Source organism: Musa acuminata, chromosome BXJ1-9 (genome assembly GCF_036884655.1).
Source record: "Musa acuminata AAA Group cultivar baxijiao chromosome BXJ1-9, Cavendish_Baxijiao_AAA, whole genome shotgun sequence".
Classification (NCBI taxonomy): domain Eukaryota; kingdom Viridiplantae; phylum Streptophyta; class Magnoliopsida; order Zingiberales; family Musaceae; genus Musa; species Musa acuminata.
Window position 1 is genome coordinate 42,356,739 of NC_088335.1, and position 27,785 is coordinate 42,384,523.

Below are 27,785 nucleotides of genomic sequence, written 5' to 3' on the forward strand. Positions count from 1 at the left end.
CGAGTGCAGTCACAACGGATGTTTTCGCGCACATCAAAACGGACAACATCCCTTTTGTCCGCTCGATGCTCGCCACGTCTTCCTGCATCAGAAGTCGCGACCTAAGTCGTTCCTTCCACGACTCGCAAAGGCTCAATTTAAGCAGAGAGAGAGAGAGTACTACGCAAACGTCGTATAATTTTGTCGCTGGTTTTCCCGCCATTTGGTTGATCGCAGTGTCCGCCATGGCCGTCGAGAAAGCCCTAACTCTCCTCCGAGCCAGGCTCTGCGACCCGACCTACGTCCACGCCGCCTTCAAATCCTGCCCTCAGAGCAATTACAGGTGCCATTCGCCACCATATCTTCCAGTCGAAACCCTACCTTTTCTCTTTCCGGTTCTTAATTTGATGGATTTTCCGGTGTGCCCCGTCGTTCGTTTCTCGATTTCTATCTAAAGAAGTTGTATTTATACATCCCCAGCAAGTTGAAGCTCCTCATTGCCAGCTCCATGGCCGATGCCTACAACAACTCTGCCCTTCTTCTCGGTCCCCGGGGATCTGGAAAAATTGCGGTAAGGCCTTCCCGAAAGACCAAACTTTTCGATAATTCAATGCAATTGTCATTTGGGTGGCGCGTTTTTATGTTTTCCTTGTTGTTTTTTAGGTAGTTGATCTGGTTCTTGAAGACTTGAAGGCCGAACACCCCGACACGATTTCTGTGGTACAGTATTTTTCTTTAAAATGTTTTCCATTGCTCTTTTGTTGTCTTAAATTTTTGTGACCTAAACTACGTTTCTATATCTGATACTGTGTCCTTGTCAACACAAGATGATTATTCTATGAATATTGACCATTTGCATTTCAGATCAGATTAAGTGGGCTTTTGCATCATGATGACAATTGCGCACATAAGGTGAGATCCTTACCACGCTTGCTTTTTACTTGAGCTTCGTTTCCTATTATGATTTTTACAATTTATCTGTGGTATTACATGTTCCTCTCTCTGACCTATGTGGGTTTTTTGGTTTAAGCGGATAGCACCCTTGATCAATCCAGCAAGTGTACTTTCTGTTGGTATGGATTTAACAAACGAATATGGAAAGGAAATGGCTATTATGTCTTTGAGAATTCCTCTCATTAACTTAAAGTAGGTGCATAGGTTAATTTGTGGAGAAGTCTAAGTGGCTTTTGTAATTTTTGTTCTAAAAATCTAAAGCAAAATAAAGCAAGTTGAAAAACTAAATTAGAAATGTTTTGGGTAACTAAATTATAAATATTTTGGGTTTCTGACCTAATCTTGATACTGGAAACAGGAACAAAGCTTTCAATTTTTGTTTTGAGTCAATGATCCAGTTTGGTGTTATTAATAACCTACATCACTTTTTTTTATTTTTCTAATTATAAGTCATTGAATCTTTGTTTCTCCAAGATTTAAGCTTTGGGATGGTCAAATGTACCTTGAAATATTTCTTTGCTGGAATGCAACTTACGGTGTTAAAAGTCTGCATTGATATTCATACTAAACTTCTATTCTTGATCTTGTGGATAATATTTGTGTCTTTTCCTTGAGAATTACCTAAAACATTTTGTTTATGACTTTTATGAGGCACTTCTATTGTTTTAGGAAATTGCTAGGCAATTATGCTTGGAACACCAATTACTGTTCTCTAAAATGGTAAGGCTTCTCTTTATATTTCTTTCCAGGATTATAAATGATCTGACATGCTATATAATAACACAATGATATGAACTTTAGAACTCATATTATGTTCCCTAGGCCTCATCTGATGATAACTCCGAGTTCATGATTGACATGATGCGGTAAGTGTCATTTTTTTATGAGTCTCACACAAGTACTAAGCATGCTCAATGATGTTTGACTGTCTCTTTGTTATTTGAATATTATTTTGTTGCCAGGGAGTGTGGATTAGCTCATAAATCAATTGTTTTTGTGCTGGATGAGTTTGATCTTTTTGCTCAGGTATACATGTGGGTTTTCATGTCAATTCTTTCTTTTCATCTTTCTTAGCTCAGGATTAAATGTTCCCTCCATCTTATGGTACACCTTTTAGCTAATTATGATGTCAGAGTCTCAAAGCAACATAATTCAACTCATTCTTGCATTTGCAGGGTAAGCAACGATTACTTTATAGTTTGCTAGATGCAATGCAAACTCTGACTTCGCAGGCTGTAGTCATTGGTGTGAGTTGTCGATTGGTATGTAGCTTTAACATTTCTTCTCTCTGCTTTCTATTCATAGTCATGCATTTGCTACTGCCATGCAATAGACAAGTACACTACTTAAGGTATTTTCATTTTTCCTCTTGATGTCACCTTATCTGTTTGAAGGGCTACTTTGCTTAAAATTGTCCCTACTTCGACTATTTCCATGAAAGAATTGTGAAGATAAAAAACTCAAGTGGCAGTTCAAGTTTATAACAACTTCTAGTTATATTTGTATCACTAAGCTAGTAGATCATTTATTTTTCAGGATGCAGACCAACTTCTTGAAAAAAGAGTTCGATCTAGGTTCTCCCACAGGAAGCTGCTTTTTGTTCCTCCTTCAAGAGAAGAAATAAAAAGGTGATCCTTTATATCCTCCTACATCCTGCATCATATGCAATATTATGCAGATATTTCTTGCGGAGCAACTTCTTTTGAATCTTGATCCTTTGTTTTCTAAATTTGGCATGCAGATTGCTGGAATATATACTATACCTGCCACAAGATTCAGGTCTCCCTTCTAAATATATTACAGAATTCAACTCAAGGGTTCAAGTATCCTTCTGTTCATCTCATATAGACACTTACAATGGTTTTTGTGTTGCGTATTGGAGGAACATTAGTTTTTGTATAAATCTGATGTATATTACTTGTCTTAACTAGATATTCTGCTAAGTTGAGTTACAAGGACTAGGCCTGTCAAATCTTATGTGGCAATTCCAATCTATCAAATCTCTTGATGGGGAATTATTGAGGCATCATGGTAGTAGTGAATAGCTTGAATTTACTTTGTAACATCCTAGATTAAACTCATTCAACATATATCTCATGTAAAATCCACAAGCGTAAAGATATTTTCATAGCTAATCTAACTTGTTGGATCCAGAGTATAGATTGTGCATGAATATGTTTCCTTTTAAAATAGCTATGTTTATGAAATTGTAATTTTGGTATATAAAACCTTGACTTTGCCTCAGAATATTCTAAATGACAAAAATTTCGACAAAATCCTCGATTCCCTCTTGGATGTTGATGGAACAGTCAGCAACTTGGTGCAATTTCTGTAAGTTTTTCTATCACCCTCTTTTTTAATCATCAGTACACCATGGTATTTTCTTTCAAGTATTTCATTCATCCTGCGACAAACATGCTTCAGATTTCGGGCTGTGTCTTTCATTAATTTGGAGTCTGGTTTGCTATCACTGGATAACTTCAAGAATGCACAGATCTGCAACCAGAGGCAACCAAAGACTGACAGCCTGCATGGTTAGTCACTCATGTTTCATATATAGGTCAATTACCTTGGATTCTCCTGTTATGATTATTGTGGTTAATCTGGCCGTGGGTACATGTGGTGTGTGTGGCCTGGCAGATTTGAAAGAAAACCAAACTAAAAAGGGAACAAGAGAACTGAACCAAAATTATGTAGTTCAGTTGGTTTTTCATTTAATTTGTAATATTATAATTTAAAGATAGACAGCTACACTTTGCTGATTTTTTTACACATGCACGCACAGAGAGCTGGGTAGTCTTTAGGGGTTATGACATTGTTGGAAATATCTTATTAAGCAGGTCTAGGTTTAGGATTATGAATGACGCCTTTATTTTAAACATGGTTAAACAGATGTCTCAATTCTGGAGCTATACATTCTAGTGTGCATGAACAGATTGGAGAGAAAAGAGCAGGACTTATACAACTTCAATTCTGTGATGAAAGGTAAAAATACAATGTTCTTTCTATTTTATGGTCAATTCTGTCAATGAAATGCTGAAGTGGATAACTTCTTTTCTAGAGTATAAAGCTATACATGACGCCTATAAGACCTCTGACAGTTATGAACTCAGTGTGTGCCTGAGGGTAGGTATAATCTTTTAAGCGTACAAGATGATAGTTCTGGAGGCATATCTTAACCTTATCTGACTTGCATGCTGTAGGCTTTTGAACATCTTTTAGAACGAGAATTGATCAGTTTTGTTGAATACAAGGGACGGAACCTCTCTACAGAATTTCGACCAGTGAAGCTTTTGATTTCGCCTCGTGAACTTTATCTGGGTTTGAAGTCAAACTCTTCATGCCCTGTAAGTTACTTTGTCGTTACACACCCTTGTGGATGTTGGCATCATACTACGCTTTTCTAGATTTAAAACATGATTCAGTGGTTTCTGATGACAAATCTTATCCCAGTAATTCATGTTTCCTGCAACGGAGTATGGCTTTTAGTTATATGCCTTTTGTATTATATTTTGGATGTAGCAACATAATTTTGTTTTCCGTACTAGGCTATCCTTCAAAAATTGTTCGATCATGAAAGCTTCAAATAGCAAGATGGCGGTCTTATCATTCAGTTTTGTGCTGCTGCTTCACTGGAAGATCGACTCTTCTTTATTTATAATGGTGTTGTTTCGGATTGGAAAGACCGTTGCAGAACCAACCAAGGTGCCATTTTTGCTGAGAACTTTAAGAATGGGCCACCATGAGTGTGTGACATGTCTTTATTCATATATGACAAAATCAGTTGCTATTCGAATTACAAAGAACCAAGATGTCATTTTTGATAGAGAGAGTTGATGCCTGCAAACTTCTGAACCTCGAGAAATCTTGTATGTTGCTTTGCTTTTCTTAATGAAATCGAAATACAGTGAACATACATGATACTACCACTAAATGCATAATTCTCCCTTCTCAGACTTTTGAGTTTTCTATTTGCAGTTGCTGTAACTAATGTTTTCTTACACATTGGCTACTTCTAATGATGTCGAAGAAAGTCTTACGGCAGCTCTAAGATGGCCTATAAAGAAGTGTTTGTTTTTGAAGAATTGTGAGATATTAAACGTTAGCATCAGTACAGAACACTCTTCTGGTGATTGCAATTTTTAGGAGGAAAAAGTTCTGCATACAACAACGAACAACTGGTAATAAAATTGTCCAAGAATATTTCACTATTTTTGGCAAGCAATTCTGCATTACAATCGTGATCAGATTCTTCCACAAGTCTGCCTCTTGTCAAATAACAGCTAAATGGCCATTCTTTTGTAACATGCATTTAGCCAATATATGCATGATTCATCAATCTGGTGAACAAAAAGACCCTTTGTCATATACATCAAAAGAGGAGATGTTTCAGAGCATTTTGTGTAGACAAATTGAAGGAGCTTGTCAACAATGTCATCATGAAAGATGGATGCTTGAGGTAATACATTCTGATTTTGGGTATATCAATTTTCCAACTATCATTCTGGAATACAGGAGGGCATGTGATAGCTCAGACACAGTGCATGCCACTATAGAGCCTCATGAAGGCTACAAATCCCCAGGACAAGAACATAAAAATGAACAGTACAATGGGGAGTGTTCACAATATTCAGCCATCAAATGGATGTATGTATTCATGAATGACGCTCATGCTTGAACATGATGACTATGGCCGTGCAGTTATCCTTGCAGCGTCTTTCACGAATGGCTTCCCTCACGAGGCGACGGGCAGCAGTAGTAGCAGATGATGTCTCCTGCAATACACAATGTTAAACAAACGCCATCGGTTAAAGTTGAATGAGCAATGAACTTTTATTTATGGGCTCAAAGTAGAATGACACCGGCTAGCAAAGATTGGGAAGACCAACAAACGTGTTATACTAATATATTCCATTATCAGTAATTCCATCATTACATATATTCTTACAGAAAATACCCATAAATGTCTTATACTAATATACTCAACTAAATGGAAGAGCAGGAATATACTATGAATTTTTAAAATCCTAATTATTAACTTATTTAAGATTGACCAGCACTCGAAAGTCATCTTCTGCACAATGTGAAGTTGAAGCTCAGGAGCTAAATTTATCTTATCAAATGATCCATAAAAATTGGAAAAGCTTTATGTTTCAGTTGAAGCTTTGATCTATGGTATCTTGGACGTCGGAACATTATTGTACTGAATGATCTTAAAAAAAGAAATTTACCACATTAGCAGGGGACAAAGACAGGACATATATATTCGGAGTGCATGATGCATTGTAAAAATGAACTACGATCAGATACCCTACAGTTCCTGGTTCGATTTGCAGATTCCGAATGGAACTGAACCAAATTTACATGGAAAACAAACTAACTTTATGATTAAACATACCATTATGTAGTATCTAAGCAGTTCAGTTTAGTATTTTGTGGTTCTTTCGCTGCCAAAATATAAAGAAAAGCCAGATCAAAAATTAAACTAGAAGTTGTTCGGATCCCATATCATCAAATTGAACTAAATTCATCAATCAAAAGAAACCAGGCTAAAGCAAACCAAACATGATATTTTGGTTTTTTTTCTAGGTTCAGAAGGTATATTTCCATCCCCACTATGATCTCAATAAAAAATAGTTTATTTGACAATTGTGGTGAAGAATGACAAGAGTATTTGGAACTGCCCATGATTATCAAAGAAGCACAAGAAGCCATAAAAGGAATCAAAGTATGTGCAGTATTTACCTTTAACTGCTTTTGAACGAAATCAACAGCATCACTAGGCCCAAAAACCTGTTTTAGCAATTCAAATGTAAAATATGGCTGCACATCATACATTATAGGAAAATAAGTCTAACTGATAAATGAGGATTTCAGACACTACATACCCCCCACAAGCCATCACAACCAAGGATCATGAAGTGCTCTCTTTCTGTAAGCTCAAAAGAATGAACATCAGGGGATGAAATAACTCCAAACTGCATGCCATTGATTTGGATGCATCAGTTAATCATGGACGGCACACTTGATGCACTACACTCACATCAGACGACTAACTAGAGAGGAGGAATCTATTTCCTCTGGAGATCTTTTCTGCCAGTCGATCAAAATAGGGGTGAGAAACCACAAATACTGAGCATTACATGTGGGAAATGAGGTTCACAGGACTAGAACCATGCTAAATTGATGCCAGATCCAATGCCTCAAAAGCCATCACTAAGGTTTTCACTACTGATTAAAATAGGTCATTACCTTAAGTTGGTGAAAAATCAATTGCACGATCTTGCAAACCAAGTCATAGAAGGCTGAGCTATCAATATTTTACAAAAACACATACTTTTGATCCATTACGAGGAAACTAAAGAAGTAAACCAAAATCTAAGAGAATTCATGTCAGAAAATGAACAGCATAAGACAAAAGTACTATAAATAGAAGGAATGCTACCAGATTAAACAGAAAATCAATGTCTCTCACTCTTATATTAGGAAGTTTTTGTTAAACTACAGTACTAATGGCTTTTCCATGTGGGTCAAAAACAACTTAAGCAAACAGTCTGGTGAAGCCTGATTGTCTTGTGACATATGGTAAATGTTTGCGAGCCATGAATGTCAAGAATTAATTCAATGTCATAAAGGAACCTTCAGACCCAAAAACATTTAAAAATTTTACATTACACAACCTTTTTAAATTGGCGATCCCCAAATGCTCTAGAAACCTCTAGCCGTCCCTGCAATCGTCCATTTGAACCCACAGAACCTCCAGCCTACATAAACAAGAAACTATGTCATTTTAAGTTACCACCAACATAAATAGTAGCATATTCTAGAAAAGTCAAATTAAGATCGAACAAGAAATTCAGATCCAAAAGAAATTAGAGATCAGAAAATTCAAGAAGTTACAATCCGAGATACATGGTCAGAACTATGTCTTCGACAGGAAACTGAACTTCTCCAGTCATCTTACCAACAGGACTGCCTGCATGATGCAATTATACAAATACACATGCAGATCCTTGATGATGCTTCTTGCACCAGTTATGGAATGTTTACCATACAGCAGAAGTTGTCACTACTTCCATATACATCATTACAGAAACCTGCTGGGTGATACAAGCTATGTTTATTATAAAAACTTCAATCATCCATTTATATTACTCTAGATACCCTAAAGTTGAATTAATCAATGACTGGTTTACCCAAAGAAACCACACCAAGACGATAAGATCAAATCTCAGTCTAGTACTAATAGTAACATTTGCTCAGACCAGTATGGTACCCGTATAGTTGGGGATACCATGTGCCAGTACATCCCGGACCGACATGGATCTTAGAGAGGAAGTGAGAAATGAAAGAGAGTGAGAGAAGCGCGTAGGAGCAGGAGGAGAAGACAGACACGGAAAAGGAAGAGGCAGAGGTGGCATCACGTACTGATAGGAGGAGGCAGCGACCGCGTCAGGAGGCAGTGACAGTAACATAGCAATGAGAGAAGAGGGCAGAGGAAAAGAGAAAAAGACAGTTCCATAACAATTACCATAAATTAAAAAAAAAATACTGGTACCGAGCAATAGGCTTACCCTGGTTCCATTCATTACTGATCTACTTGTTATCCATTAAGCTTTGTATTGAGTTAACCAAATGTACAACCCATTCCAGATCAAACCAGAAGAAATTGTCCAATTGGTTGTTGTGCTGGTAAATACTAGCCCCTACTGAGCAACACTGATGATATGTTAAACCATAAAAAGATGAGGTTAACATTTATCTTTTAGACCATAGTGCAAAATGAAATTTTTGTTTATAGAACAGAAAGATATGGATATACCATTGAGAAGCAATGCTGGCAGAAGAGAATCTTAAGACGTGGTCAAAAAACAGAATAGGACTTGTAGGGGATTACAAGAGTATCACTTTTTACATAGAAATATCTTGTAGAAGCACTTCATGATGGAAGTTATCATATAGCAAAGAGAACCAAGGAAAGAAGTGTAGCAGCACAAACAAGGATACAGCAATAAACATTTTGCTATAGTCAAGGAAGTGTTGCAAAAATTTCAGATGGTCATTAAATAAGATAATTAATTCTTAGCCACAACTTCATTGTAAACAAGGAAGATAGGAGCCAGTTTCTACAGAATACAGGAGTTTGATAAAATCAAAAATGGAACATATGCAATCATGCATTTAGCATATGAGAAATAATTGGCAAAGGGTCACCTTTAAATTACAAGTATAAAAACCACCAAAATAGATGACAGGAAAGTATTTTCTGTAGCTACCCAAAAACAATGATTTCAATCACTCATTTGACTGTTCGGTACCCAAAGACAATGAGTTAAAAGGAAAATATTATTCAATTAAAAAATAAGATACCATCATTATAGACATAATTATCAACAAGCCTTATTGTGTCATAAGCATTAACAAATGAACAAATTATGCTATATCTTTATTATACCTAAAAATGATTAGCAAGTTGCTTCAGGTGACAGAAGAACAAGGAGAATTTAATGATTCAACAAAAATGTAAGAATTTATGTATCAAAAAAGAAGTATCAAACTTAATGTGTGACATGTATTTAGGATCACAAGAATAGTTTTGTTTATTAAAAAAACAATATCTGCATATAAGAACTCTAGATATGATTAAAGGAATTAAGCAATTTAGCATCATAAATGTAAATTTATGAATCAACTTAAAGTAACTCTAGAAAAATTAAGCATCTAAACACATCTTCAACAAATATTTTTCAGTAAATGATCATACAGATGTCAAGAGTTCCATACATATTTAAATGGACACTAATTTGGCTGTTGCTTCCGTAGACTGATAGTACAATCATCTGTTGCAAATGCTAATGCACCGAAATTCAAATATATTAAAGAGGATGGACATAAAAAATGGTAGTTGCCAAAGAAATGACATTGAGTGCACAGATTCACTACAAGACAAGCATGAAACAAACTTCTATGCAGGACATAAAGGTTTTCTTACCTTTTGGATGCGGGCACGTTCTTGTGGATAGATAGCTTTGTGTTCCCTCGTCACAACGATAGCTTTCAATGGAGATCCTCTTTCATCTGAAAGAGTTTGTGACCCCTCCACACTAGGTGAACGTGCTAATACAGCTTTAGCATCTCCAATATTAGCAACTAACACCTGGATGAATAGCAATTCATGACTAGAAAGAAAAGTTCTGGTTGACATCGTGCATAAAGGTTAGGGAACTTATGCTGCATTTGCTATTTCATCATTTTTGTGCCATGAATATATGCATTTCCAGATAAAAATTGTCACGCAAATTCGAGCTTGTAGATATAAGTAAAAAACTGAATTCTGGCTTAAAAAAAAAACATCCTCTCACAGTGAGATGTATTCTTGTATAGAAGAGTGTTTATGTCGACCACCAAACGCAACAGCAGAAAACAGTGTCCTTGTTCAGATTATATATAAAATTTAAATTGTCATTCGACTCCCAGTATCTACAGCAGTAATATAACAAATGTCATCTAGAAGATATATACTTCACTGAGCAAGGCAAAATCAAATCTGAAAAGCCTAGTCAGTAAGAAGAAAATAGTTATGGAGCTACCTAAAAAAATAATAAACAACAACATACCAAATGGTGCCAAGCTTTGGCTTCCCTAACTGATGTTTGGTGAACTGGGAATACCAGTCAACATCCACCAATTCAATCAATGTTGTAAACCATGTTGTACAATTTCAAACAACACTACATTAGTACAGGGGTTACTTTATTGCAAAATTTTCTCATTTCCTTACAGAAAGCTAGAAAAGGTATAAATATAGCTGCTGACCATCAAAACAAAATGTTTGGCAAAAAAGACATACTATATTGAAAAGACAGTATTTATAACTAGCCTTTTGTAAGTCAATTTTTTGTAATTATCAACAACAAACTCAGAATAAACAATATTCCTTCAAAACCACCATGGGACTTGCAATGTGCAAGAACTACCATTAGGGATATTCAAACATGGATTGTAGTTTATACAAACTGGCAGAACAAAGAAGCACAAGGCATGACATTTTCGCATTGAACACCACATGGGTCCATATAAATCTCAATTCAGCTACATTGGCAAGCATCAGCGAAATAACTATGCAATTAATGTGGTATAAATGCATTACAGAGTGGCATATGAATATTGATTGTGTTGCTTTGTCAGCTGCATAATCTGGTTTCAGCCAAAATTTTCACATGTCTTAATATCAACCTTATACCCCTATATGAAAATCATATTTTGCATCTACTAAATTGTATAACTGCATTGCTATGTATGAAAGAAAATTAAGGAAACAATTTATCTTTGTAATTCTGTTGCATATAAATCTATGCAGTCACTTGCTTCTGAACCTTCACTGTGAACATCGAGTTTTATGCACATGCAATGGGTTGTAGATTAACAACTTTATAATTTCTAGTAAGAAAAGCTCTCAGAGAGCCTATGGTGGAAAACACCTTGAACAGACATTCATGTTATTGGGTACACCATAAAGCTGGTGCACAACCAACTGATAAAATTTAAGCAAAAAGAACTAACCATTTCCCCCAAAACCCAAACACAAACAGCAGTTGCACCATCTTGCCAGTTCCCTGAAAAGATTTTAGAATATAAGTCGGATCAGGTGAAATTCATCCAAAATTTTTTCAAAAAAGAGAACAAATAATTATCCTGGTTCAAATCTTAACCATTCTTAGATGACTAGGAACTGCTACTGTATATTCTTAGATATGTAATAATGCTATAAAGTATAAACAATTTCAAAAATCAATATCTAAATTAAATGGAAACAGCCGTTAGTATTTCGTGCACCATAAGAAGAAACTAAATGTTACACAGAGGGAGATGATGCAACCTCACGAAAGATACTACGTTGCTTCCTGAGTACCGAGAATATGCACTGTCCTCGTATATAAGCTGCACATATCTGACCCTCTCAAGATCTCACATTGCAGTGGATTACATACACGACTGTCTCTTTGGATATTTATGAATAATGCTTCATTATATTAAAAGAACACCTTTCTGATAATCATAAGGAATGTAACATGATATAATGCCTTGTCAATAGTCAATAAGAAACCAAATTGACTCTTGATTGGCTAACAATTTTATAGATAAGAAAAAAGTTCCAATGCAAGTGTACCTATAAACTAGGAACTAAGATTAGTGTGGGGTAATCATGCTACTGATCAAAAAATACTACAAAAACAAGCATATGATTTTGAACAGTAAACCTGAAGTTCAAGATTAGGTTAGATAGTGGACATTAAAAGGAAAGAGCAAAGGGAGTATACAAATATGAGCCATCTTGCATAAATTTTCGGTTGACAGTGGACAGTATACAACACCTGTCGCATGTGACACCCACATGAGGCATTCGAAATGCAACAGATGATAAAATCAGTCTTATGCACAAAACTGAACTTATGGCCTATCAGAAGTGATCAAATCAGCACGTGCCCGATCTTGTTAAGATTATATTCTTTTAAAAGACCCTTAAATTATTAAACGAGGACCAGAGATGATGTTCCAAGATGAGACTGAGAGATCCCACCATCTATAGCTTCATGTGTCAATTACATGCTTTCATGTGTGTATAAAGTTATAGACAAATTAATGAGATGATAATGAACTACTATTAACAAACTTGACATGAGGAGAAACATTTGGGCAGGTTACTCATGGTGATCAATCTACCAATGGAACTATACAGTTCACTTGTAGATTTTAATCATAGGACTTCCACTCAAGAAGACCACATCCTGGTTGGAGCATGTTGATCCCCATCATCTTCCTCAAGGGCTCTCTCTGAAGACACATTTTACCTATGTATCATTGATGATTGTCTTGGCTGATCACTATGCAATAGCATCAGCATAGATGGTTCTCTAAAACAAGGGTAAATATATACTGCTTCATTTGACACAGTAACAGTGTGTCAGGAAGACTACATATGAAAAATCTGTGTATTGAAGTAGATTTTGTCTGTACCTTTAGCACTTTCTTGAAGTAACGATTCATCAGTCCTCCGAAAACCTGATGGTTAAAAACACATAAATGTAAGTGACTACAGTGAGCCAAGGGCAGTCTTCCTTAACATGGTTTTTCACAAAAAAGTAGCAAGATATATATATTTATTCATGCATGGTTTCAGATATAGGTCAGTGTCATAAGTTTTCATATGCTCCGGTACTGATCGGTATTTTTAAAAATATTTTTTCAGCTGATAAAAAAAATAGTCTTATACATGAATAATTAGGTATTGCTTCGATAGAGGATAAGATAAGATAAAATCATTTAAGATGATACAAGCATATACTAAGAAAACCTCTAGATGCGATAGTCAGAAGATGCGAAATAATAAATGTTAGTCGTACGAAGAGAGATAAAGGAAGACATAAAAAGACCTTAATAAAAGCTATAAATAAGGATTTAAGTACTCTGAACTTAACTAAATATATAATTTTTTATTGATCTCAATGGAAATAAAAGATCCATATAGCCAACCTCAAATAATTGGGACTTACAGCTTTATTGTTGTTATTGTATTTTGTCAGCTAACACCAGGCAGTATGGGTCAGTATTATCAGTCCAGTAGATTATTGAAATTAGTATTAAACTGAGATTTAAAACTTTGATACGTGAATCATCAAGATAATCTGAACTCTGAACTCTGAAGTATTACTATCACACACCAGTTAATTAAGTTAATGGTGAATGAATCAGGACAACACCTACAGCAATTATACTAGATACAATGATTTAAACAATAATAAAAGGAAGCCTATTAGCAACTTTTTTTCGGCAAAGAGTTTTCTTCAAATCATATATGCTTCTAGCTAGGGCCTGATCATATATACTTCTAACCGTTCAAAAATCAAGACAAAAAGTAATATTTTTGTTTACCATTCAAAGTTTATAATTTTCAACTATAAGAGAACCCACAACCATAACTGACCAACCCTCCCAAAGAAAGAGAGAGAGAGAGAATATTATTTGAAGAAAAAACTCAATTTCTAGATACCACATAGACCTTTGATAATTGTCATGCACGATTGTCAACAACTACTTAGATCAAAGTTTCTTTGAAAGAAAAGTTCTCCAGTAACATCATTCCCAATAAGAGACTAATAAAAGCAAATATCTTTTCATCCATGAAAAACATACCACATAATATCATTTGGGAATAAATAACAAAGAGAAGCTGATCTTCCAACTTTGTAACACTTCATATAGAACAACACCCTATTCACATTTAAGCCCAATAGGCATCTCAACATTAAGAATATAAGGTACCTTCAAAGATAGCCTTTTTGGCTGCCTTGATATCCATCTGCAACATTAAAAATGAGATAGATGGAGAATAAAAATCAGAACATGAGCAGAATATATAATGCATTCCATACATATAATTTAACGAAGTCAATTTAAAAAGAAAAAACAGAAGAACTAGTTCCACTAGAGTGTAAGATCTAAAGCTTGGTTAATTGAAACAGCGTATAACCATATGCAACAATGCTAAAAATGCTTCTACCTGCAACCTAAGAATCAATGTCTAGGAAAAGGTAAATAATGTCAACAAAAGGAATAATTCTGAGTTTTGTATTGTAAAATCTATAAGCCTAAGAAATTATATTCCCAGGTTGGCTATGAAATAAAACAAGATACAAATTCAGAAAAAGAAATTATCAAATCTAGCTGCTTATCATCTGCAGCAACACTAGAAATGCCACCTACCCGAAACCTAAGAAGAATTATATTATAACTTTATCTGCAAAATATGTACATTGAATATAAGATTCACAAAGCAACTTAGATATGATCATGATATCAAAACAGCTGATCCACATTGGGTTCAATACAAACCAATGACCATATCCTGATGCCCAGGGTAGAGCAGACCCAAGTTTATAATCAGAACACAGAAGAAACTGGCTAGGCCCATTGATAGCCAGAGATTAGCAACTGCAAATCATTACTTTTTCCCATCTATGGGTGTCTTCTTGACAGAGTCACAGATATCGATGACTTCTCAACAGTGACAGATCTGAGACCAAAATTCCATCAACAACAATTGATAGCCGAAGATTAACAGGTGGACTGTGGATCTTCCTGGAGTGTAGGAGTCCACTGTCTTGGAAGAGGGAAAAAGATACGAGGAAAAGAAAGAAGATTGTCAACAAAAATAACTTACTTTTGTGAAAAAAAATTTCTCCCTCATTTAAGTAAATATATTAATGCTTAAGATTCTTTGAGTTGCCAACTCCTGAACCTGATTGCCTGGTCTGAGACAGTCCACACCTAATCTCCAATAGACTGGCCATTCTCAATCACAAATTTCAATAATTTTTCTTTTGATTTCCAATAACATGTTGATTATAATTAGCCATGCAAACCTAATATATGCTTAAAGAGCGACTAAATTTACCCAAAATAAGTACATTCACAGCATACAGAAAGTATTAGCAGGCTCATGCATGAACTTCACATTACTTATTTTTCATAGGTACAATAAAAGCTTATATTGGCAACGGGAACAAAGTCCGTTCCGCATACCGTAAGACATCAGTTGAGAACATCTTACTTCCTGTTATCACAGTATAGCATTCAAGAACTGGTAACAATTAAATTTCTAACAGAAAAGAAAAAATTTATCAACAAATTACATTTTATCAAAAAATCAGTTAACACAGACCAAGCAGACACACCAACTCACGTGGTAACCCTGCTGCAAGAACATTTGCATGTAAATGCTTCTGTGCATATTCAGCAGCCAAGCGACCACCATGCCCATCATAAACTGCAAAATGTGCACATCTGTGGTACAGACAGAGCTCAGATAAATTTCCAAATTTTAATATGAAACAGAGACAGAAAAAGAAATTATCATCTTCTAAGCAGGACAAAAAGACACTGCACGTCATGGGCCATCATTGTGTGCATAGTCATGGGCTGTTCTCTAGAATTAGATACATATAATGACTAGCACAGAGATAAAATTCAGCCTATATAGTCATTACAGCATACAATTAGAAGTACCAAGATTAAACAACATACATATAAATAACATGATCACATAGTACATTCTCTATGAAACTACAGATACATAAATTCTTTTCCAGAAAAAAGATGTACAGAATCTTCAGATATGATTATGAACTGTGAGATGTATAATCTGGTTAAGTTTCTAATGATGCTAAGCTAAGTAAACAAACATTAGGAGTTTCATCCACTTATTTCAATCAACTCGTTGCAAAGAGAATGAGCATACATATGATGAACTATTAAATCTTCAGTATAAGACAGCAGCTTGAAAAAGGTTTTTCTTGAATATGACAAGTTCTCATATGACAAAGAAAAACATTTGTCATGAGTTGTTACTACATCTGAAAAACACAAGAAAAATGAAAAAAAATCTTTTCGAGAAAGTATCCAGATGAAAAATATGATGCAAGATATTTATTCAAAACTACCTGGCTTAGCTAAGCAATTACAAACTGCACACAGCAGTATATACATCTTGGATAAACACTGAAGATAGTAACGTAGCACAAGTTTCATGAGCTTTAAAAAGTTAATTTCAACTCTGCCATGCATCAGAATGAATTCAGGCATAAAACTGGTTGAAGTGGTTTATATAATAGCTAGTCACAAAGATGAAGACATAACTGTTAAGTACCTCAATTTTCCAGGAGATTCCAAGCTTGCATCTAAAAGGACTACCGAAGCATCCTCCATTGTGTGCCTCGATCCTTTGTCTTCTGCTGCATCAGCTTCAATACAGGTTACCATGCTAGCCTGATGTGGTGTGTCTGCTGAAGTGCATGAAGATGTAAATTCTGATGAGTTTATCAGTTATAAGTCCTTGACAAAAGTTCTTGCAGTCCTTACAGAGCTTGTCATCAAAATTACTCTCTTTTGTGCCGTTCATTTCATCAGAAACTGACTGATTGTTTACTGACACACTGCAATCTCCATTAACGCTTTTATTTTCTACACCTGTGTCAACATCAATACCTTTGGACCTCTTTGTAATTGGATCATCATCATTGAAGTTTGCCCCACGTTTATGATCAGCCATATTGACCTAAATATCCTTAAGAAAAGACTATGACTGCAGCAGCAATGACTTAAAGCCTCAGAACACGAGACAAGTACCTGAACAAGTAAATATCACATATCCAAATTGTACATGAAAAGCAACGAAAAAACATGCTAAAGAAAATGATTTTTCAATCTTCTATTGATTACAACCATAAAATCATACTTGCTTAAAAAGAAACATCATGGTTATTTAAATCGCTTATGCATACAAATATATATTTTAATCAAAAGCAATTACGTCGAATGTAATCACCAATTATTTTATTCTCCCTCACATATATCAAATTACCATAAATAATATGTTGCTTTATTTAAATTATTAACTTCCTTGTTTGTGTAGTATAATTAAGGAAATGATTAAATTTGATATCCTCAATAATGTTGACAAGTTAGAAATTATGTCAATCAATTAATTATTGTTTGATTTATTTCCTAATGAGTGATGTGATTTTTAAAAAGTAAATGATTCAAATTCTATTTTTGTGTGTGAACCATAAGAAATAAATATTACAATTCTATCTTTGTATGTGAAAGCAAAATAAAAATAAATTAAAAATAAAAATTAAATTATTACTTATCTTTTTGGGGATAGCTTATCTTCTCCTATATAAAGAAAGTTCCTCCTTCCTTATTCCTACCAAGCTTGGCAGTAGAAGGATTTAGGAGTGGATTCTCCGAGGAGAGGGGGGATTCTTTATTTTTTTGTTACTAGCTTTTACTCATATTTTAAAATCTTTGATATTAATTAGTTTAAATTTAAAATCATGAATCTAAATAAGTTAATTTATGAAAAATAATGATTTGAGGTTAATTATTATTTTTTAATTTTTTAAAGTATTTTTAAAAATATTAAAATATAATTTAATAAGAATGATCAAATTGGAGTCTGACCCGAGTTAAATTAATTGGCTAAACCAGCCTACATGGCCAAACGTGACCCAGCCCATGTGACCCAGTACAACTCAGCCCATGTAAACAAATATGGTCTAGCCCATGTGGTTAGGCAAGACCCAACCCATGTGGCCAAACAGAACCCACCCTATATGGCCAGGCATGACCCGGCCCATGTAGCTAGATATAATGCAACCCATGTGGCCAAGTAACTTGGGACAGGTAATCAGGTATATATGACGCACATGACCCGTCCAAGACTGCACTATACGATATAGTTCATTTTTCTCTCTCTTTATTAGTTTGAGCTCGTTAGTTGATTGAACCAGACAGGTTTAATCGGTTCAAGCCAATTCAGGATGATTCTAAACTAACTTGACTTAGTTCAAGCCTACTTGACCTAATTAAAATCAATCAAGTCTAAATTAAACTAGCCTAGAATGATTCCAGATTGATTCCACAAGGATTTACGGTTGGTTCCGTTAGATCTTAATTGAATTGAGTTTGGTTCAAGTTAATTGAGTTATTCCAATCAGGGATCTAGTTGATTGAGGATTATTGAGATATTAATGCCTCATGTCTTTATGATTTGATGAACTTAAAAATTTGATCTGAAGGTGTCATTTTAAAATGATTATTGGTTTTCTCACTTTTTTTAGATTAAATTGATGATATTGATATGATTGTTACTATGTAGTATATGTAACTATACTAAGTGGTCCATATTAAAATTATAATCTGTAAAAAAAGCTACAGGTCCATCATAGTGTGGAGCCACCAATGGAGATAGTCTGACAAATTATATATCGAGCATAATCTCTCGTAAAACTTTATCATACTACTTCATGGATGCATATATGAATGAATGGATGAATGTAAATGAATTATCAATGTTGATTACGTATCCCTGTCGAGAGCAGGTAGGACGATTCCTTTAAAGGATCAATAGGCCATCAAACGAGGCAATTAGACGATTCCTCCAACTATTGTTGAGAGGAACGTGTCCTCATTTAAGTGGCTAAGGGATACCACTCTATCCGTTGATGGGAGTGCGATATAGGTTCTCTCCAACCACTATTGGAATGAATCCATCCCGTAGAGTATGCCGCTGTTAGGAGTCTACCATCGAGTGAAATAAACATCTTTGTTGTTTGGATATTATATATATCATTAACATATGTCGTAAATAACTGATGCATGATTTTGTTTATTGTATAAGAATTATCATATTTTTTATATATGAATTTTATAATAAATTGATATGTTATCATTTCATATTAAATTATTGACATTTATATATTTCACGAATATTAAAGATTATTTTTATGATTTTTTGAAAGTTCCTACCAGCATTGTGTAGTTGCTAATGTGTTTTTATTTTATATTTATTTTTAAAATAACCTACTACTTTATAATATATATGAGGGTTGGATAGAAACTTTTTCGTCACTTATGGCCCTACTAAGAAGATGTGATTTTTTCAATTAAAAAGTATTTAGTGTTGTAAAGACAAGGATATGATTTCAAACATAAAAAAAGAGTCTTCTGTAAATTATGAATAACAAAATTATGACTTTTTATAGATATGGGATGTGACATCGAATGTGCAAAAAAAAAGCAATTAGAAAACATGTTAGTGAAAAATGACTTTTCACTCTTATATTGATTATAATCACAAAATATTCTTAGCTAAAAAGAAAACATCATGGCTATTTAAACTGCTTAAGTGCTTATACATAGAAACAAATTTCTTCAATAAAAAATCATTCATATCAAACTTTATATACTTTTCCAAATTTAAAAGATAAGGCAAAAACAAATATATCATTAACGCACATATTGTTCCAATAAATAATGTGTTCATGAAGGAACATTTACTATCCATTAATGGCAAATCAATAAATGATAGTCAAATCAATACAATGTCCACTTTCCACTAATGGCAAGGATGTAAAAGTTTCTTTTGTTTTTGATCATGTATAACAAAGAAGAAAAACAGAGATGCTAATACCAAAAATCTTAAATTTCTTTCTTGGGAAAATTCCTAAAACATAATCAAACATAGGATTCCAAGAATTTTATCGATGTAACAAAATCTTATTAAAGAAAAAAAATATCATAAAACAACTCAGAGAGAGTTTTTACTGTTACAGGAAGATGTCATTGACATCCTGGTCAGCCCGACGTGGCCTAGACCCATGTGCATATGGTTGTCTAAGGTGCCTCCGAGATGGAAACGCCGAGCCTTCGAGGTGTCACTTGCCTCATACTTACCCGAGACCATTGCCTATGCAACAATATATTGATTGGCCCTTTGAAGTGCCTCGTGTACAAACGTCGATGATCTCTCTATCAACGACCGAAAGAGTCAAGGGCCTCAGTCCTATCATGAAGGTATGTCTATATTATGAGTGATGGATGGGCATTTACTATGCCTCAGATCTCATTGATGAACCATGCGACAAAGTCTGCAAGCGTTTCTTCCTCCCCTTGCCCGAGCCTAAGGATTGTTGCTGCTAAAGGCCAAGGCTATATGTTCTCAATGAAGTGAAGTTCAAACTCCCTTGCCAACTAGGTAAAAAGGCCAATAAAAAGTGATTTCAAGCGAGCATACCATTCTCGTGTTGAGCCTCTTAACATGGTCGGGAAGGTGCGGCACATTAGTGCATCCGAGTGCCATATAGCAACATATGGGAGCAAAAGGCTGCAATGTGCTCCTTTGGATCGACATATTACTGTCAAATGCCTCCAAGCACGAGAGACAAAAGCTCACTGGAATTGGTTCCTCTTGGATTGTTTGAGTGTCGATAACTAACCCGAGGTGGGGGCGACCAACGCTTCCCCTTTACTTTTGGAGCTCTCGCTACATCTCCTCCAAACATTGGTCCATCTATTATAGTTGAATTCGCAAGGAATCCTTCGTTGAGTCCACTAACTGAGCCTCGAATTCAAGTGGGGCAAACTGAGGGTGGTGCAATCGTTTGAATTCCACGGTCAGGGATAGAAGTGCCCCCAGCATTGTGTAGTTGCTAATGTGTTTTTATTTTATATTTATTTTTAAAATAACCTACTACTTTATAATATATATGAGGGTTGGATAGAAACTTTTTCGTCACTTATGGCCCTACTAAGAAGATGTGATTTTTTCAATTAAAAAGTATTTAGTGTTGTAAAGACAAGGATATGATTTCAAACATAAAAAAAGAGTCTTCTGTAAATTATGAATAACAAAATTATGGCTTTTTATAGATATGGGATGTGACATCGAATGTGCAAAAAAAAAGCAATTAGAAAACATGTTAGTGAAAAATGACTTTTCACTCTTATATTGATTATAATCACAAAATATTCTTAGCTAAAATGAAAACATCATGGCTATTTAAACTGCTTAAGTGCTTATACATACAAACAAATTTCTTCAATAAAAAATCATTCATATCAAACTTTATATACTTTTCCAAATTTAAAAGATAAGGCAAAAACAAATATATCATTAACGCACATATTGTTCCAATAAATAATGTGTTCATGAAGGAACATTTACTATCCACTAATGGCAAATCAATAAATGATAGTCAAATCAATACAATGTCCACTTTCCACTAATGGCAAGGATGTAAAAGTTTCTTTTGTTTTTGATCATGTATAACAAAGAAGAAAAACAGAGATGCTAATACCAAAAATCTTAAATTTCTTTCTTGGGAAAATTCCTAAAACATAATCAAACATAGGATTCCAAGAATTTTATCGATGTAACAAAATCTTATTAAAGAAAAAAAATATCATAAAACAACTCAGAGAGAGTTTTTACTGTTACAGGAAGATGTCATTGACATCCTGGTCAGCCCGACATGGCCTAGACCCATGTGCATATGGTTGTCTAAGGTGCCTCCGAGATGGAAACGCCGAGCCTTCGAGGTGCCACTTGCCTCATACTTACCCGAGACCATTGCCTATGCAACAATATATTGATTGGCCCTTTGAAGTGCCTCGTGTACAAACGTCGATGATCTCTCTATCAACGACCGAAAGAGTCAAGGGCCTCAGTCCTATCATGAAGGTCTGTCTATATTATGAGTGATGGATGGGCATTTACTATGCCTCAGATCTCATTGATGAACCATGCGACAAAGTCTGCAAGCGTTTCTTCCTCCCCTTGCCCGAGCCTAAGGATTGTTGCTGCTAAAGGCCAAGGCTATATGTTCTCAATGAAGTGAAGTTCAAACTCCCTTGCCAACTAGGTAAAAAGGCCAATAAAAAGTGATTTCAAGCGAGCATGCCATTCTCGTGTTGAGCCTCTTAACATGGTCGGGAAGGTGCGGCACATTAGTGCATCCGAGTGCCATATAGCGACATATGGGAGCAAAAGGCTGCAATGTGCTCCTTTGGATCGACATATTACCGTCAAATGCCTCCAAGCACGAGAGACAAAAGCTCACTGGAATTGGTTCCTCTTGGATTGTTTGAGTGTCGATAACTAACCCGAGGTGGGGGCGACCAACGCTTCCCCTTTACTCTTGGAGCTCTCACTATATCTCCTCCAAACATTGGTCCAACGCTTCCCCTTTACTCTGTGGTCCCACTACACCTTCTGTATGTTTGATATGATATCCAGAGCTTTGGTTATGTGTTTCTGTACATGCTTTGGATAAGAATGATATGAATGCAACGTCAAATACGACGTTTGAACTTCTGTTTGGTATTTGTTATTGATATGTTCTGAAATGTTTCATTTGTTATTGATATGCTCCGAAACATTTCATACCCCATTGATATGCTCCGAAATATTCCATCTGTTATTGTTACGCTTCAAAATGTTCCATGTCATTGATATGCTCCGGAATATTTCATACGCCATTGATATGCTCCGAAATGCTTCATCTGCTATTGTCTCAAATTATTGTTCACAATACCCTTTTGTACTCTGGTGTTTGTGGGATTATTTGGACCTTTGCCAGAAATGGCAAAGGGTATGTGCTTAGAGCCTGCGATGCTCTAGATTATGTTTGGTGGTCATTCAGAAATGGATGGACCATATTATGTTTGGAATCCCACTTCACCTTCTATCTGTTTCATCTGTTATTGTTACGCTTCGAAATGTTCCATATGTCATTGATATGCTCCGGAACATTTCATACGCTATTGATATGCTTCAATTACTCTGTTCTCCATTTGCTATGAACTGATATGTTCTGAAATGTCCTATTTGCCATTGATATGCTCCGGAACATCTCGTATGCTATTGATATGCTCCAATTACTCTATGCTCCATTTGTTATGAATCAAATATGTTTTGAATGACATGATACATATGATTTTGTATCTAATGAGGTGGTATCCTTGAGAATTCTTGTATTCTGCCTTGCATTATGATACCTTACTTGTTTGAAATCATTCCTTTTGTTCTGAATATGCTTTGTCACTTGCGGAGCTGTTTTTAGCTCACTCCGTTATTATATAAATCTTTCAGGTCAGCTTGTCACTCTTTGAGATGTTTGATTTGGGCTGAGGCAGTGGATAGCTATTCAGAATTATGGGCAAGTCTTGTTGGTTATTATGTTATTGTTGTATAAGCATATTTTGTATGTAATGAAATGTTGTTGATGAATCAAAATGGATATACTGTGTAGGCCTCAAGCACTCTTAGGATGTCGGCACCACGTCGGGTCAGGGAATCTCGACGGATATCGATGGTAGTAGAGCCGAGGACTGTGGTTGAGTTGGTGGCACCATCTGTTGGATTAACTAGGGCAAAAGAAGAGCGACAACCTGTATAATCCTTGCTAGTGTCTATACCTGCTAAGTGAGGTTTAAAAATACCTCACAGGGACGAGTAGGTGGCTTGAGACCTTCCTTGGGGATGAGAGACCTGTATCATTAAATAGATGCTAGTACCACATTGGTGTTTGCACTAAGATGGACGCAACGATGTGCGGAAAGGATGGCTATTGTGCCCCCTGAGTGAAAGTATTGTCAATCGGGGGCAAAGCCTCTTCACTCAAGTGTTCATTGAGCAGATCGATGGGCGAGAGTTTCTACGAAATCAGGCCCTCCTTCTAGTACCAAAAATGTTACAGGAAGATGTCGTTAACGTCATAGTCAGTCCGATGTGGTCTAAGCTCATGTTTGCAAGGTTGTCCAAGGTGCCTTCGACGTGAAAACGTTAAACCAAGTGTCACTTGCACAAAGATCAAGATCAAGAGAGGTTTCCAGACCCAATCACTCCGACGCCCAAGTTAGTAACACGAGATAAATGTGTGTGATCGTGAGTGATGAAAAGTGATCCTCCCTTTTCCACTACGCTAAAACTGAGCTTTTATATATGGTCATAGATGAACAGACTATTCTATAAAATATTATGTAAAGAAACAGCCCTCAACCACCTCTAACAATCTTTCCGTGGCTTTTTTCCATGTGGGCGATAAGGGTTAGATAGCTTGTAACTGTCTGCCTTGGATCCTTGTCCAGATAGCTTGCAACCATCTACCTTAGACCCTTATCCATATGGGTAGACAGAAGGGTGGCCGTCTCCGGACTGAATACCACGTGTCAGATGAAGATTGGTGCATCTACCAATAAGATTTGTCCGAGAGACCAATTGCTAATCCAAGAAACTCATCCCCAACCTCTACAAAATATGTATACCTATAGTATCCAAATAAAAAAAGGGGGCGGGGGGGAGGGGGGTGGGTGGGGGATGGGGGGGTGGAGAGAGGGGGAGAGACAACATATCCGTATATGCATATATATATTCAAGAAATCGAGCCATTTCCAGCTGAAACAATTCAAGATTCCTCAATCTTGAGCCCTTTTTTCCCCTGATCCTATGAAAGCAAACCTCTACCGCACTTTTCATTGACAACAAATAATGCCGTTCTTTTCGCGGCGAAAGAAACCCCGTATTACGCCCAAGAAATCAAACAGCGCGAATAATCTTAAAGATCAGCGATAGGGAGAGCGCGAGCAAGGCGTGTACCTCCGGATTCTTGCTGTGATTAAGCGATACAGTCGGCCCAAGCTCGGAAATGGGGGTGATGTCGGCGCTTCTCGGGATGCTTCAGTCTCCCTTCTTCGTTTAGGTAAGGGCTGATCCAAACAAAAACAAACCTTTTCCAGATCTCTATCCTACCCGCTCAGCTACCTTTCCTTCTTGGATAAGAAACGCCAGGGACCCACATGGGCCCACCAATCCTTGGAATCACTAGGCAGGTTTGAGACGTGATGACGTTTAGGTTTAAGAGGGCGGAGGTAGAGTGTGGCTCGAACCCGGCTCGGTCGGACCTCGTTCTTAGGCGTCTTGAGCCGTCATTAGCCCGCCAAACCCACACAGTGAAAGACATTTCTCTACCTCTCCGACGTTACCCACTGACTTACCTTCTCTTCTTCTAATGGAGGAGAAGCGGGACCCGCCATCAGACCATGTTGTAAGGCCTCCCAAGACCACGCGATGACAGACACGTTTATCTACCTATTGCTATTCGACCGTTACCCGCTCAGCCACTGTAATACTCGCTAATAAGACGCCTGGGACCTGCATGGGCCCACAAATGCTTCGAATCAGTAGGCTGGTGAGTGACGCATAAATTTCTTAAGATTCATCTAATGTAATAAAGTAAAATAATCATATCATTTTTTATAGAATTAATTTGAAATTGTAGCAAATATGTTAAATTTTCATTGAATAAATATAATGACACATTCCATTTTATGTCAACATGTGAATAATGTTGAAGTATATTATTATATGAAACATTATACTACAAATCAATGCACAATATAACCAAAAATACATGGAGGTCCTCAACATTCAGTAAAAGCGCCTGTTAGACATGAGAAGAGAAGTGATTGTGAAGAATCACATCTTTATTTCTCTAAAATGAATAAAAATAATCATGTCACTTTTCATTTTAGTAATTTCATTATCCTAAAATTATATGCCCTCGTAGAGTGAATTATGTCCTTAAGGCTTATTATTATTTTGATGTTATCGACCGGGAGTCGGCACGATTTGATCTTGATTTGAAGGCATAAAATTATCTAACTTACCCTCGTGACGGTCTAATAGGGTGATCACTATGGAGCTGAGGTATCCGAGACAAATCCGAGATAGTATGTAGGTATCTAAAGTGGTTCTAAGAGGATATGTGGTAATCAACTGATGGATTATAATTGGCACCGTAATATTCTCTATCAAGAATAAAATTACATGCTATATGAACAACATAATAACACGTGTGTGATGTGTTCGTCCAAAATATTTATCTAGAGCAAACAAGTGATACCCAATTTTGCAATAACCTATTTTGCTAAAAATATAAAGTAGAAGTCCATATTAATACTACTACTGTGTTATTTTGTCAGCACAAAGGAAACAGACAAATGGCTTAAAACGCAATTATCACTTGCTAGTTACATGCATTGCATCCAACAATAAGATAAGATGCAGCTTACTTTGTCTGTTTTAGAATGCATGTAACATCTCACATTTATGGTCATGAAGATGATTGCTAGTTCAGCGGTAGTGCATCCCTAGTGAATGAATCATGTAAGTTGGACACTCCACCATCAGCTCTAATTGCTTCCCAAGACCTGGTCACTGTCATGTCTTCTTCAAGTGCTCAGCTCCAGATTCCTTACCAGTTCTTTCACACACACACTTTGAGTCACCTTCATCCTGTTGGACTTATGATTCACATGAACCTAATTAAGCAATCAAATCAGAGGTGTTTCATGCCTAGCTATCACAGCAAAGCTGGGACTATAAAACTATTTTGTCAATGAATTAAGAGCATGCTTTGACAGGACATATGCAGCAAAATAGATCCATGAGCAGAACTAGTTAATGTAAAGAACAAGCATACCTTGAACAGGAGGCAGCCAAAGCACATCATTTGGGTGCTCACAGATATTATCTGAGCATCATAAACCTGGAATTAATAAGCTTCTGGTAGCCTCTGATGACTGTCCTTAAAAGTTCTGGGGCTGAAACAAATGCAATAGAACAGTCTATTAGCAAGCTGCTTACTGGTGCTGTGGACATGGCAAGGGGCTGAAGGTGATGACAGAAGCATAGAGAGCACAAAGGAGTGAGATGCAGAAGAGCTTGCAGGTCACCATCTGTGCTCTCTATCTTCTGTCAACAGCATCACCAAAAACGCCTCCATTGCCTTCCTACCAGCAACAGAGAGAAAAGAATGGGGTACTAATAAAGCTAGGGTAAGAACAAGTGGAGCTCAAGAGGCTTGCCAGTACCAAAGAAGACCTCCCCCACACACCTATTTATAGGATGACCGAGAACAAAAGGAGTGTTCTTCAACTCTTAATTACCTAATCTTGCACCAGTGTGCCAACAAGCTCAATATGAGATGCTTACATCATTCATTGAATCATTATCAGACGACATTAGAGGCGTGGGCGTGACACAACAGTGTTAAAGCTTGCGTAAGGGACATGGCACGCATACAACTTGGCGAGAAGAAAGGTGTAACAAGTCCCGGTACTGAGAACCCTCACTATCTTCCTCCCTTCTCCCTTTGTATTCAATCCCTCCTTTGTTCCTGCTAGGGAAGGGTGTTCATGTTCTCTGAGAGATGGGAGCAAGCTAGCAGCCGAATCATCGTCATCGAGTCTGACGTGGGCACCAGTTTGATCTCAAGCAAAGGTTGGGTTCCATCGAGCACAGTGTTGGTGGTTCTCGAGTTTGTTTGGACTTTAGCTTCTCTTTCATGGCGTCTTGGACGAGGGCGATGGTGGTGACAGAATCTTATCTCCGGAAGCATGTCGTGCTGACCACAGCCGCCCACCTTCGCTTCCGTTTTTGGGGTGGTCGC

General features: G+C 36.4%; 2 protein-coding genes across 13 annotated transcripts; one reads left to right on the forward strand and one right to left on the reverse strand.

The window, feature by feature from the left end:
- The first annotated feature begins 180 nt into the window (after nucleotides 1-180).
- Nucleotides 181-4,889, forward strand: LOC103998943 (origin of replication complex subunit 4). Its single transcript, XM_009420573.3, has 16 exons — nucleotides 181-322; nucleotides 460-550; nucleotides 643-699; nucleotides 844-891; nucleotides 1,603-1,653; nucleotides 1,756-1,799; nucleotides 1,896-1,959; nucleotides 2,109-2,195; nucleotides 2,470-2,561; nucleotides 2,675-2,756; nucleotides 3,179-3,264; nucleotides 3,358-3,467; nucleotides 3,826-3,918; nucleotides 3,995-4,059; nucleotides 4,137-4,280; nucleotides 4,482-4,889. Exons 1-16 carry the CDS (start codon nucleotides 225-227, stop codon nucleotides 4,521-4,523), a joined length of 1,254 nt encoding a protein of 417 aa, XP_009418848.3. The 5' UTR covers nucleotides 181-224; the 3' UTR covers nucleotides 4,524-4,889.
- Nucleotides 4,890-5,274: 385 nt separating this feature from the next.
- On the reverse strand, nucleotides 5,275-27,219 carry LOC135584667 (probable protein phosphatase 2C 67). 12 transcript variants are annotated; one of them, XM_018818449.2, is made up of 14 exons: nucleotides 26,817-27,218; nucleotides 26,440-26,629; nucleotides 24,932-25,486; nucleotides 16,852-17,118; nucleotides 16,640-16,775; nucleotides 15,669-15,777; nucleotides 14,257-14,293; nucleotides 12,952-12,996; nucleotides 11,497-11,549; nucleotides 9,926-10,090; nucleotides 7,614-7,697; nucleotides 6,822-6,911; nucleotides 6,679-6,726; nucleotides 5,275-5,708 (listed from the first exon to the last, which is right to left on the reverse strand). In XM_018818449.2, exons 4-14 carry the CDS (start codon nucleotides 17,039-17,041, stop codon nucleotides 5,589-5,591), a joined length of 1,077 nt encoding a protein of 358 aa, XP_018673994.1. In that variant the 5' UTR covers nucleotides 17,042-17,118; nucleotides 24,932-25,486; nucleotides 26,440-26,629; nucleotides 26,817-27,218; the 3' UTR covers nucleotides 5,275-5,588. The 12 variants fall into 12 exon arrangements, 11 of the variants coding, with proteins under 11 accessions (XP_018673994.1, XP_064939806.1, XP_064939810.1 ...); XM_065083734.1 differs by having other exon boundaries at nucleotides 26,440-26,637; XM_065083738.1 differs by having other exon boundaries at nucleotides 16,640-16,772; nucleotides 16,978-17,118; nucleotides 26,440-26,655.
- Nucleotides 27,220-27,785: the final 566 nt, after the last annotated feature.